The sequence below is a fragment of the Neopelma chrysocephalum genome, unplaced genomic scaffold (assembly GCF_003984885.1).
Source record: "Neopelma chrysocephalum unplaced genomic scaffold, ASM398488v2 Primary Assembly neopelma1_24, whole genome shotgun sequence".
Classification (NCBI taxonomy): domain Eukaryota; kingdom Metazoa; phylum Chordata; class Aves; order Passeriformes; family Pipridae; genus Neopelma; species Neopelma chrysocephalum.
Genome location: NW_020897693.1, coordinates 25,345,140 through 25,358,117, shown reverse-complemented (window position 1 = coordinate 25,358,117; position 12,978 = coordinate 25,345,140). Strand labels below are relative to the sequence as shown.

The following is a 12,978-nucleotide window of genomic DNA, read 5'->3' as shown; positions in this document are numbered from 1 at the left end:
GCAAGCTGAATCTGTTCAGCTGGTTGATCTGGTGTAAACCTCCTCTCTCACTCTGTTTACTACATTACTGTTAAGATCTAGGACTATGGAAACAGCCTTTAGAATATCTTAACAGGATTGCTTGGTGTTGTGGTTAAATATGGGAAGCTTCGGCTACATGAAATAAAGGAGTCGATGTAACAGTTCACCACCATCCAAAGAGGAAGCTCCTTCTCTTGGCAATATGCTCTTACCCTCTGCCTTTAGCTGGTGCAGGTAGATCCTTCAGTTGATTAAATGCAGGCACCAGAGCACCACATTTTGTATCTTCTCACTGAGGTAAATAAGGATCAGCAAAACAACTGCCAGCTTTCATAGCGGATGCAAGGAGGTAGGAGCTGAAAATAGGACAGAAGGAAATGAAGGCAATGTCAGGAAGAAAATGAGATCTGACTCCTGTAATAGTGAGCTGTCATATCAATTTTTGTTTAAAGAGTAAGGCTTGAGATTTTATTTTCCTATTAGTATGTACCAAATATTTTGAATGCTAGTGCAGCTTTGACAATGTGTCCCAGATGGAGCAGTAAGCTACTTTTGATGATCGATGCAGCCAATCTTCAACCACTAGACTTAGATGTCAGAAAGGGAGAATTTGGTAGGGCCTTGACAAAGAAAGCTTTAAATTGCCATTAAAAAAAATGTCAAAGTTTAGGCTCTGTTTTTACAGGTTTTGCAGAACAGTTTGGATATATATCCATGTCTATAAAGTTGATTATGTTTTGCAGAAAGAAACACTAAGATGCCAAGTAGAAGTCCCTACTGCTTAATCTTGCTTGTATAATGTACTATAGAACGGCAAAAAGAGAGAATAGTCTATATTTGAAAGTGTAGGCTATGGATCTGTTGGGGTTTATGTAGTATAATCTCGGAGTTTCTCTTTAGCTAGCTATCCTAAAATGGAACGTGACACATTCCCATCAGTAGCAGTGAAGATGTGATAAATTAGCCTTTAGAAGTTACCATTTTGACAAGTACTATTAAGTGGTGCACTTCATTCTTTTATAGTTTTCTTCTTGATAACCTTTGCTATGGATGATGTGTATAGATCTGCTTAATCTGGGGACCTTCACCTATAAATCCTTGGAGACGGTTCCCATGTTGATACCTTGTAAACCTGTAGTTAGGTAAACACTATCATTCCATAAGTAAATCATATTATTCTGGGAAGAGAAATCACAGTGAGAAGAGGGATACAGTCCCAGGAATATGTAATAGCTTATTTCTGTAACTTAATCCATCACAACCCTTCAGTTTTATTTTTAGACTATTGTGTTTAGCTGAAAAGGGAGATCTTTAATATCTCCCCAAGCTTTGTGTCATCTTAACGGGACAAGCCCACGCCACGAGGGCACGGTCCCTGTACGTACCTCGGGCAGCTCCCGGCGCGGGGAAGGGGGAGAGGCCGTGTCTGCGCACGGAGGATGCGCGGCCGCGGAGCCGCCGCAGCCGCCGAGCCGCGCTGGGAGCGGGAGGTGAGCGGGGCGCTCCGCGGGGCGGCGGGGCCGGGCCCGACCCGGGGGGTCGGTGCTGCCGCAGAGCTGCCCTGGGGCCGGGTCACGGCCCATCTGCCCGGGGGGGGCGGCACAGAAGGGCGCGGTGGTGCGGGCAGCGGAGTGGCAGCCCTGCTCCTCTGCGGATTAAAGGGAGTGTTCTGTGGAAAGCGGGCTTTTTTCCTCGATAGAGAGACTGCAGAGGCTGATGAAGCGGGAGGGTTGCGAGGGGCGTGCGGTGCGGTGGGGGAGCCGCGCACAGGCGTAGCTGGGAATATTCCCAGCATTGGGGTTTTCAGCCATTTTTGCCTCAAAGACGTTTCCAGGTGCCTTCCGTCGAGCGGCTGGAGTGTTGGAGCATCTTTAACTGTCTGGAGAAATCGGACAGCTGTGCGTGTGTGAAGGACACACGGGTGGGCACCAGGGGGAATCGAGGGGGTTTTGTTTATCTAAGGGATTGGAAGTGATGCATTTTAATTATTTTCTGATGTGAGGGGAAAAGGAGCTTTGAGAAAACAAGCGTTTTAATTGAAATTCAGCCTCTCAAAGAGGACAGTAAGTGGTGCTTGGTTGTTGTTTTTGTTGATGGCTTTGGGGTTTTTTTTCCTAATTAAACTACACTGAGCAGCTATTTAGTGAAAGGGATTCAAGGAAACAAACCAATTTGCTTCAGGTGGGAAAGACGATGCATACGAAGTAGGAAGCCTTTTGTCTTCAGCTGCAAAAAAACCATATCTAGGTTGTTCAGAGGTTTCTCGTTATTCGTTTTTCACTCAATGCAAGAATAGGGCTTGGAAAATACAGTTCCTGCCTGAAGAGTTCTTAGTCCAGAGCTTTATAAAATAGCATAATAAACATGGGGGGGAGGGGGAAGGGGAGGGGTGTAGTGGATGACGTATTCTCATTAAATGAAAAAGTGGATTCGTTTTGTTTGCAGTGACTGTTAATGAATGTTATGGGCAAATACAAATCAGAAAACTGATTTCTGCAGTTTGCTACTTAATATTTCTTTTAAAAGGGAAGAACAAACCCACCCTGTTTTCCCCCCTCCTCCACTCCCAGTTTCCACCTGGCTAGACTTTCAGCTGCCCCTAGAAGCTGTGGTAGTAAACTGTGATGTCCGGTGGTAATATCAGATGTTATTTCCACCATGTGTACAGGACTTTTTTCCCCACTGTAATTTATAATCAAATTCTTTTCTTTTTCACAGAATAAAAGTGGCTACCACTATGATAACTACCTTGTTTTGCAACATGATGTTTCTGCTGGCATTTGGATTGGCTTCAGCGTTTAGCCACAGCCCTAGAATGCCTGACAGGGTTACTGAAGCAGATATACAAAGGCTCCTCCATGGGGTTATGGAGCAATTGGGCATTGCCAGACCCCGGGTAGAATATCCAGCACACCAGGCTATGAATCTTGTTGGTCCACAGAACATTGAAGGTAGCTGATTTCTACTTTGACTTGTGATGAATTTATTAGTATGCTTTGGTAATAATTAATATTTTGTTTATAGATGCAGAAAGAATATCCTGATCTTAAAATCATGGACTCTTCACCATGCTGTTGCTTGATCTTTGTTTTAATATCATCATTCATCTTCTACCTTCCTTAATGTAATGATTTTGGCAGAAGTAGTGGGGTTTTTTAATGTACAGGCTTTGCAGAAAAAGTTATGTTACCTTAGCAGTGTCTGATCTCTAGTACCTCAAAACTATGGCTTTACTAAATTATGCCTGAATATTGTGCATAAATATATCACATATATGTTCTATAATAAACAAATGTGGCCTATAGAGTCCAAATCTCTTGGATTTTTGTAAACATTTGCAGACCAAAAGAGATCAAGTGTTTGCAGTGCCATGCAAGATAAAGGGATAAACCTTACATTGAGATTTTTCCTTCATGCTGCAGAACCCTGTAGGATTCTGCAGGATCCCTTCTGGAGCACACAGGAGGAAGCCAGGGCTCAAGATGCAGGTGGTAAGGATATGGGTGCTCCTCTCCCTGCATCCATAAGTAGCACCTCAACACTGTATTGCTGTGATGAATGCTCTGGGCTCAGCTTCATTTTTTTGGCCCATATCTCTGATCTCACACTGTGTAAGTTTTCCTTGGAATAAGTCATTTATAGGTATGTAAATCATCTGAAATATCTGGCTCAAATGTTAGAGTATTGTGATGGTGTTGCAATGTGTTGCTATTTTAACTGTACAAACCAGCTTTTATTTTGGCATGACAGCAAAAGCTTGAAGGTATGCAACTCCAAATATTATTGTTTATGTTCGAAAAACATCAAAACAGACCTTGTAACAAATGCTGCTTTTCATGGAATGTTCTTCAGTAAGTTTTTCAGATAGTAATCATTTGCTCTTTCTTTGGTTTCTTGTGATGATATGTGTCTGTCTATAGGTAGATATCTTTTAATGTATCTGATTGGAAACATCAGCCTACAGAAGTGTTGGTTGCAGTTTCAAATGGTCTTTCATTGTTCCACACAGTATTTTCTCATGCTGCTTTTTTCAAAAAGTACATAAAATTCAGTAAATTTTCACCATGAGTTTATCTTTAAATATAGACCATGAATTATAGGATAGTTAATCCATCAAAACTTGCATTTCATTCCGTATGGGTTATTTTAACTATTACATTGTGAAAGATTTCACAATTGAGTATACCAATTACTAATCAGTTAACAAGGCTCTGTTTCATCCTCTTTGAATATTTATTTCTGCTTAATATGGAGAGAAACCTGCACGATGGGTTTGACTTTCTGTTAGGTATCTACTTTGGAAACAGAACTGCTAAAATGGCATGGTAAGACATCTATTCAAAACAGTCTAGTTCTGTAAGAGATACATAATGCTTTCGTATATGGTGTCTGCCTCAAAAACTGCAGTTTTTACCATTTTCCCCACAGCCTGCCCACTACTCAATTCTTGACAGGGGATTGACATTCCTGACCTCCCAGTGGCTCCAGTCAGCCAACATTTTCTGATCAAAAGAGAGTAGAGCTGGATTCAGGCAAGGACCTCATTGTCTGGTGAGGAATGAGCATAGGAGGCATTTGAATGAGGACTCCTATGAGTTAATGACCTATTATGGATAAATGAAGTGTAATGCTCAGTACAGTAAAAACATTGTGACTTTTCTGAATGGTTTTTTGTTTGTTTGTTTGTTTGAGGGGGCAGGAAAGGGGACACAGATGGATCTTACACACATATTTTATGATATTCAGTCACATAATGCAGAAACAATTCTCTCAGAGGAGAAAGCACCAATCTCTGCTCTGTTAAACAATTCTGCGGGACTTTCTGGATAAATGTTTTTGATGGCGGTACATTCTTACAGCTTGCTTGTGTCTCAGGTACTTCTTGGTCAATGCACAAGGAGTCGAACTGAGCAGCACAAGGAACAGTGTGACTTTGTGACTGATATTCCCAGTGGTGTCCATGTAAGAAATCAATTTATAGTTGAGTTATAGAACAAATAAGTACATGTGTTTTTAAATAGCACCAGTACAAGATTTCAAATTCTGAAGGATTTCCACAACGTAGTCACACTGTTATCATTGGCTAATAATTCTGTGTGCAAGTGCTTAAAAAAATCTATGTGATAATAGAAAGGAAAACTAAGGCAAAAGGGAAGAAAGAGGTTTGACAACTATTAGAATGTGTCACAGCAAAACAAGTTTTTCATTCTAAATACCATCATGGCAAAGTGGTAATTCACTAACTACTCTCCTGAGGCACTGTCTTCATTGGGAATTTTTGCCTGAAAGTAGTGGAGAGTAGGATTGGGTATGAAATGTTTATTATTTATTAGAAATTCTGAACTGCCAAGAGTGTTGACTTCCAGATGTTTTTCCAGACTGTAGGTTTCAGTGACCAATGTAGACAGTTTAAAATCAAGTTCATCCCATGACAGCATCTTCATCATTAGTGCACTGACTGTTCTGGGGTGCATTTGTTTCTCGTTTTGACCAGGAATTGCAACTCAGCATTAAAAAAACCCCTTTATCAGTCAGAGCTTAGTAAATTATGTTCCTACAGAAAATTGTTTTACTTAACAAAATGCTTTTGTCAGAAATAGCCCCAGCAGCATAGACCTGCAGCAGTGGTGATAGCTGTGAGTGCCATCAGCTTTAGCCAGGCCATGATTTCAGAAGTACCACTGATTTTCAAAACGCCAAGATTTCACCCATTATATGTGTACACTTGCAAGCAACATACTGTCAGGAAAAAATTAATTTCTGTGGCTTTGGAATTTGGAAACAAATTTAGGCTGCCATAATATGGACAATTTTATACTAGCAGCCTGATTATAATGATATGTTTGCAAATCTGAGTGATTATTGTAATAACCTTTTCCAACTGAAATTTTATATGCCACAAAAATACCATTGCTGTTAGTTCACAAGCAGATTTCCGAATTATACTCATTTTCCATCTCAGCTGTCTACATTTTTTTTCTGGTGTTAATCATCGTATTTTGACTTTAAAATACTAGAAACTAGAGGGTAGATGTGTTACAAGGAACTATACATGGTCATCCCCATCCTTACCCTCGCCTCCCTCCCCCCCACCAAAAAAAAAAAAAATTTGAGACTGTATTGGCTGTAGAAAGTGAAGTCACAAACTTATTCTATACCAAGGACAACTAAAAATTGGACACTTTTCAGAAAATACATTTAGTAGCATGTGTTCTCTTTCTGAAGTGACCAGACAGTTTTCTTGATTGATAGAAAAAAAATTACAGTTTCTTAATTGAAAGAAGTTACTGCCTTTTCTTATGTTAAAATCTATAAATACATGGGGTTTTTTTCTTCTCCTTCTCTTTTCAGTTGTCAATTTGCCTGTTACTTCAGGTCAGGCTGCTAAAATGGGAGTAAAGTCTAGAAAATGCCTGATAAAAAGTTTAATCTACCGAGAAAGTACTGTGAAGTTCAGAGGGATGCAGAGGCAGTGTGAGCTCTCCTCTATTAATTAAGTGGAATAGGACAAATATATCACAGAAATGGGAATTTGCTGTCTGATTCCCTATGCTTGTGTACCATAGCCAGCAGATGGTGCATAGCATGTTAGCATGGCAGAAGCCAGAGATATCCTACATGATGAGTGAAAATGTTTTAAATACCTGAAGGTGGTATCTTAGGATCAGCTGCTTTTGCTGGCCACTTGAGTTTCTTTCTGTACACCCCCTGATTCCTAAAACTAATAAACTCATATTAACTACTCTAATTTCTATAATAATATTCCCTCTCCTTGTTGATTCATCTTTTCAGAAAGCTATGTTGGAGTCACTTAGCAGTGTCTATAAAAAGGGGAAAACATAGAAAGGCAAAATAAGAATTTTTAATGAGTAGCTGTGTTTTAGTAGTTACTGTTTAGCTTTATCACTAAAATACTATACAAGCCCTACTGGGCTATATTCAAGTTTTATACAGATAAGAAGACAGCTGCATCTGTGTTAAAAGAGAACAATAGAATAAAATAAAGAAATGCATTCAACATTCAAAAACATAGAAGTTAATTTTTCTGCTTGGCAGGAATTTTACAAAGTAAGAGACCACTTTTTTTTTCTTTCATTGCATGCTTACATGTTCGTGCCAATATTTAAAGGGATTTGGGATTGTTTATTTGTTTGTTTGTTTGTTTTCCTGAGGAGGGGAAGGGACATACATAATACAAATTTCAGGACAACTATACCATGCATAGGAGAACAGTAAAAATCTCACTTAAACACACGGGGGCACCACTAGTTCAACTCGGGCAGTTTATAGCACTTTAAATTCATAATGGGAAATATGAACTCCTATTTTCATTTTGCAAATATCATTGTCTACCATAAATTCAGTACCCCAGAAAGCCTCTTGTGTGGTTGGTTGGTTTGTGTTTGATTTGGTTGTTTTGTTTTTATTTCTTAAAAGCACTTCAAGTGAAATGATTGTTGGTAAAGGTGCTGACGTGACAGCCTAGGTCTGAAGTTTTCCATCTGCAGAAGAGGCACAATGTTGTCAACCTCAGAGACAACATTAAATGATGTATCCTAAATCCTATTCGTTTGTAGGCATAAGAAAATATGAAAAATATGATGCCTCTTAGGGAGGCTTTTGACTCTCCTGCTGAGACTGCTTGTAGCTACTGAGAAAAGACTGGGGTTTGTTTGATTATTTTGAAAGGAAATGAATACCTGTTTATTGCTTCAGAAAAATGTTGTTACTGTTTCCCTGATTGAGATGATAAGAGAGTCTGGAACATTTTGCAAATATTTCTACTAACAACTGGTAGTTAATGACTTGTCAGCACAGACTCTGTACAAATAGCACTTTGCATGAAACCTACTGTCTGCAAAATTATGCAGATTACTCATGCATGTTAATAATGTATGTTTTGTTTGCATTTTACTAATAAGAAAACTTAAGTGCTGTATAACTTTGCTGTCTGTCCTGTATCATACCTGCAAGACTGCTACTTGTTTCCTACAAGGACAGTAAAATATTTGTATTAGAAAGTTGCAAAAACTTTTGCTGATGAATGCACTGGGTGAAACCGGTGCAGAAATGCGCTTTGCACTCATTCACTTTTGGGCTAATGTGTGCTATTCTTATACTCAAATATATTTGGACTTCCTCAGGTGACTAGAAGTCAATGGTTATTGTATGATATCTGGGGGTCAGCAAACATGGCAGTGTGACGTCTGTGTCCTCTTTGCTCTAGTTTACATCCTCCGTGCCAGCCTTCAGGGATAGCAGTGGAGTCCTGGGGCCGGCCGTGCGGCTGAGCTGGGCAGACCTCCCACAGCCTGCCCTGCTGATTCACGGCTGCTTTGTTAGTGCAAAGAGACCACACAATCATTTGAGATTGGGATTATTATACCTGTTCAATAGAGAAACTCTTGCTGCAGTTAAGACATAAAGTCACATTCACATTGGGACTGCTTTTGCACACGTGACTTTAATCAAGCACTGTGTTATGGGCCTGGCATTTAACAAAGAAAATCAAACCCCAACATCACTCTACTAGTCTCTGCTTTCAGGTTTTGTTTGTTGTTTTTGGTTTTTTTGTTGTTGTTTTTTTTTTTTTTCAAAATTACTCAAATAGCCCAAGAAATATTGTTTCAAAATTTAACATGGACGTCTCAAGTTTGTAACATAAAATGAAAGTGGTAAAGCTAATTTTTTATATATTAATATGGTAGATATCTAGATTTGTATTTTCTTTGTATTTTATTCTGCAAATTGTATTATTAAACATAACCAGAATTTGAGTATCAGGCAGTGGTGGTGCATGTTGAAAGAGAGGTACTTTAGAATTCTAATTTCTGAATTTAAAAGCAAATTACAGTGACAGATGACAGTGCTAGATGACATCAGTGGCGCTTATTGTGGATTTTCTTTATCTGAGTGAGTGATATGGCACAGGTCTATGAAGAAGCTGCACATAAAATGTTTATACCTCTAACTCCACAAACAGGAAAATAATGAGGTGGTATGACTTTACTTTTATTAAAGAAAAATCTTTGAAAATTTGGCCCATAATATCCTTGATTCCGTATGAATTTATAAGCCATGACAAGCAGTGAATAATAAGAAAACCAAGTTGATGTCTGTGTTGCTATGTGGAGGTCATACCATGTTACCTCAGTGTTTTTTACAACCTTCCCTCTTGAGGAGCAAGTGAAGGCAGTAAGTGTTACCACTGTGGACTCTGCCACTTCTCAATTTTGGGAACGGCCCTTCCTCTATGCCCTGCAGGAGGGGTGCAGGCACTATTCCTCTGTTCTCAGTGTGGCTGGGGAGATGCAGGGAAAATTCTCAAAACTACTGTTTTCATCAGAGAAGTCAGTCAATGGGGAACACAAGAAGAAAAGTGTATTAATCCCTATTTCTCTCTAAATCTCCATTATTTGCCCATGGGTCTGACTAAGGGACCTATTTAGATTTGAGGTTTTGAAACCTTTTCTTGAAACGACATCGTCTTCTTGTGACTGCAGAAGAGTCTGCAGGTGTCACATATCTCTTCTGAGGAACCAAGAAGATAAAGAAGCTCCAACTCCTGAAACCTCATACTAACCAATGTTATGTGGTACAGACTACTGCTACTGTTCATTAAGTCATCTTTAAAAGATGCCATCAAAGGAGAAAGCTGTTTGAGATGGGACTCTTTCAGGAAAGAAAGAGGGCAAGTCTGTAGGGATTCAGACTTAAGTAGAATCTCCAGTACCTTAAGGTAATTAATCAATTAGAATGGGATTTGTAGCCACAATTACTTTTTTTGTACATGTTACTAGAGGAAAAAAAATCCAATAAGAGAGATAAGAAACTTGACGAGAAGAGGGAATATGACAGCTTCTATATTGTCTTATCCTTTATAGTAATTATGTTTTCTAGAGTTGGCAGATAGTATATGGAAATTTAATACAAAACTGTAAAATTTCATCTACCAATCAGTTATGGTCCCAAAGAATTAAAAAATCTGCCAGTGAAGATCAGCCAAATTATGATGAGCTTTTGTTTTTAATAATTTTTTTTCCCTACTTGTCTTTCACATACCTAAAATGTTTCTAACTAATGACACAGCATGAAGAACAAACAAGAGAAGCTCGAAGCTTTGGCCCAGTCCCAGAGATTTGATATCACTGGCATAAGTGAAACCTGGTGGGTTGATGAGACCTGGAACTGGAGTGCCCTGTTGTACAGTTACAGGCTCTTCTTACAGGCTCTTCAGTAGGGATAGGCAGGGTAGAAGAGGTGGAGGGGTGGCACTGTAAGTTATAAAAGGGATAGAATGTATGGAGCTCACAGTTGGCAATGGCACAGTCGAGAGCTTCTGGGTAAGAATCGAGTCAAAACAAATAGTGTGGATGTCATTGTGGGAGTCTGCTATAGACCTCCCAGCCAGGACGACGATGCCAGCAAATTATTCTTTGAGGAACTAAGGGACACTCCCAAGTCAACTGCCCTTGTCCTCCTGGAGACTTCAACTTGGCAGAAATCAACTGTGAGCACCACACAGCTGGTACTACCTGGGCCAGAAGATTCCTAATAAACCTGGATGACAACTTGATGGAACAGATCCTAAGGGAACTGACTCAAAAAAATGTCCTCCTTGATCTGCTGCTTGTCAACAGAGTGGGTCTCATGAGCAGAAGTGAAGACTGGTGGCCGTCTTGGCCGCAGCAACCACGGAGTGATTGAGTTTAAAATCTCTGAGAGGAGGAAAAGTGCCAGCAAAACCTTAACTCTGGACATGAGGAGAGAGGAGACTTCAGGCTGCTCAGGGAATTTGTAAGTATAGTACCCTGGAAAGTATTTTTACAGATGCTGGGGTCCATCAGTGCTGGTCACTTTTTAAACATCACCACCTAAGGGCACAAGAGCAGGCATTTCCCAAATGTCAGAAGACAGGCTAGGCAGAAGGCTGGCCTGGCTAAGCAGGGATCTTCTCTTGGAAATAAGGCAAAAAAGAAGGGTGTATGTCAGTGGAAGCAAGGTCAAGTGACATGGGAAGAATTCAGAGATGCTGCTTGGCGCTGTAGGGGGAAAATTTGCGTGGCCAAAGCTCAACTGGAGTTGAAGCTACCAGAAATGTGGGGGATAATAAAAAGAGTTTTTTCAAATACATTAGTGACAATAGGCAGTGTAGAAATATCATCAACCCCTTACAGGATGAGGATGGTCACCTCACAAACAGGGACAGAGACAAGGCAGAGGAATTTAATACTTTCTTTGCCTCTGTCTTCAACATGGATGACAGACCAAGGGGATCTCAGTGCCCTGAGCTGGAGGACCATGACTGCAAAAGTGATCAACTCCCAGTTGACCCTGAAATTTTGCAGAATCTGCTGCTCCAGCTGGATCCTTACAAATCTCTGGGGCCTGATGGGATTCAACTAAGAATCCTCAAGGAGCTGCTGATCTCATTGCAAAACCTCTCTCGATAATTTTTGAGCAGTCTTGGGAATCCAGAGAGATCCCACCTGACTGGAAGCTGGCAAATGTTGTCTGAATTTTCAAGAAGGGCAAGAAGGAGGACCCTGGAAACTTCAGTGCCTGGTAAATTTATGAAGAAGATTATTCTGGGATTAAAAAACACCTGAAAGTCATCGATCACAGCCGGCATGGCTTCAGGAGAGGAAAGTCCTGCTTATCCAACTTGATTTCCTTTTATGACAAAGTAACCCACCTAGCTGATCAAGGGAAGCCAGTTGATGTAATCTGAATTTCAGTAAAGCTTTCAATACTGGATCCTTCTGGACAAAATGTCCAGCCAACAGCTAGATAAACACATGATATGGTAGGTGAGCAATTGGTTCATGGGTCGAGCACAAAGGCTAATAGTGAATGGGGTGACATCAGACTGGTGACCTGTCACTAGTGGTGTTCTGCAGGGCTCCACTTTACCTTCAACATCTTCATCTTCAACATCTTCATAAATGATTCGGACACAGGACAGGAAGGGATACTAAGCAAGTTCGCAGATGACACAAAACTGGGAGGAGCTGTCGACTCTCTTGAAGGCAGGGAGGGCCTGCAGAGAGACCTCAACAAATTAGGGGGCTGGGCAATCCCCAACCATATGAAGTTCAACAAGGGGAAGTGCTGGATTCTGCACCTGGGATGAGGCAACCCTGGATGTACATAATGGCCAGTCTTCGCGAACGAAGATTTTGGGACAGGTCTTTTACCTTTCCAGCCTGCGCAATGGATTTTTTAGGGGAGACGCAGCATGCGCTGAACTGAGCCCACCCTTTAATCCTAAGGTTCATCTGCCAGGGCCAAGCACGCTTGGACAATGGCAGTGAGGTCCTCAGGACGTAGGTTTGTTTAGAGTGACCTTCTCATAGATGGATGGCCTCACAGGGCTAACGAGCTCCATCTGCCCAGGGGACCGGGGAATCGAACCTGGGTCGCAGCAGTGAGAGTCCTGCATGCTAACCACTAGGCCACCAGGGGTCCCTACTGGATGTACATACAAACTGGGGAATGAGATGCTGGAGAGCAGTGCCACAGAAAGGGACCTGGGGGTCCTGGTCGATGACAAGTTGAATAGGAGTCAGCAGTGCCCTGGCAGCCAGGAGGGCCAATGGTGTCCTGGGGGGCATCAGGCAAAGCATTGCCAGCCGGTCGATGGAGGGGATTGCCCCGCTCTGCTTTGCACTGGTGTGGCCTCACCTTGAATATTGTGTGCAGTGTTGGGCACCACAATATAGGAAAGATATTAAGCTCTTACAGAGTGTCCAAAGCAGGGCAACGAGGATGGTGAAGGGCCTTGAGGGGAAGTCGGATGAGGAGCAGCTGGAGTCACTTGGTCTGTTCAGTCTGGAGAAGAGGAGACTGAGGGGAGGCCTCATTGCAGTTACAACTTCCTTGTGAAGGGAAGAGGAGGGGCAGACACTGTTCTCTTCTCTGTGGTGACCAGTGACAGGACCTGAGGGAATGTCCTGA

General features: G+C 41.3%; 1 protein-coding gene across 4 annotated transcripts in view; it reads left to right on the top strand.

Moving 5' to 3' along the window:
* Positions 1–1,384: 1,384 nt before the first annotated feature.
* Positions 1,385–12,978, top strand: part of SCG5 (secretogranin V) — a 31,992-nt gene continuing 20,398 nt past the window's right edge. The window contains exons 1-2 of one of the 4 annotated variants that reach the window (XM_027708972.1): positions 1,385–1,511; positions 2,740–2,972. In XM_027708972.1, coding sequence (XP_027564773.1) covers positions 2,759–2,972 — 214 coding nt within the window. In that variant the 5' untranslated portion in view covers positions 1,385–1,511; positions 2,740–2,758. Of the gene's footprint in view, positions 1,512–1,782; positions 2,092–2,739; positions 2,973–12,978 lie in introns of those variants that run through there. The other 3 variants (XM_027708947.1, XM_027708953.1, XM_027708963.1) reach the window with 3 other exon arrangements.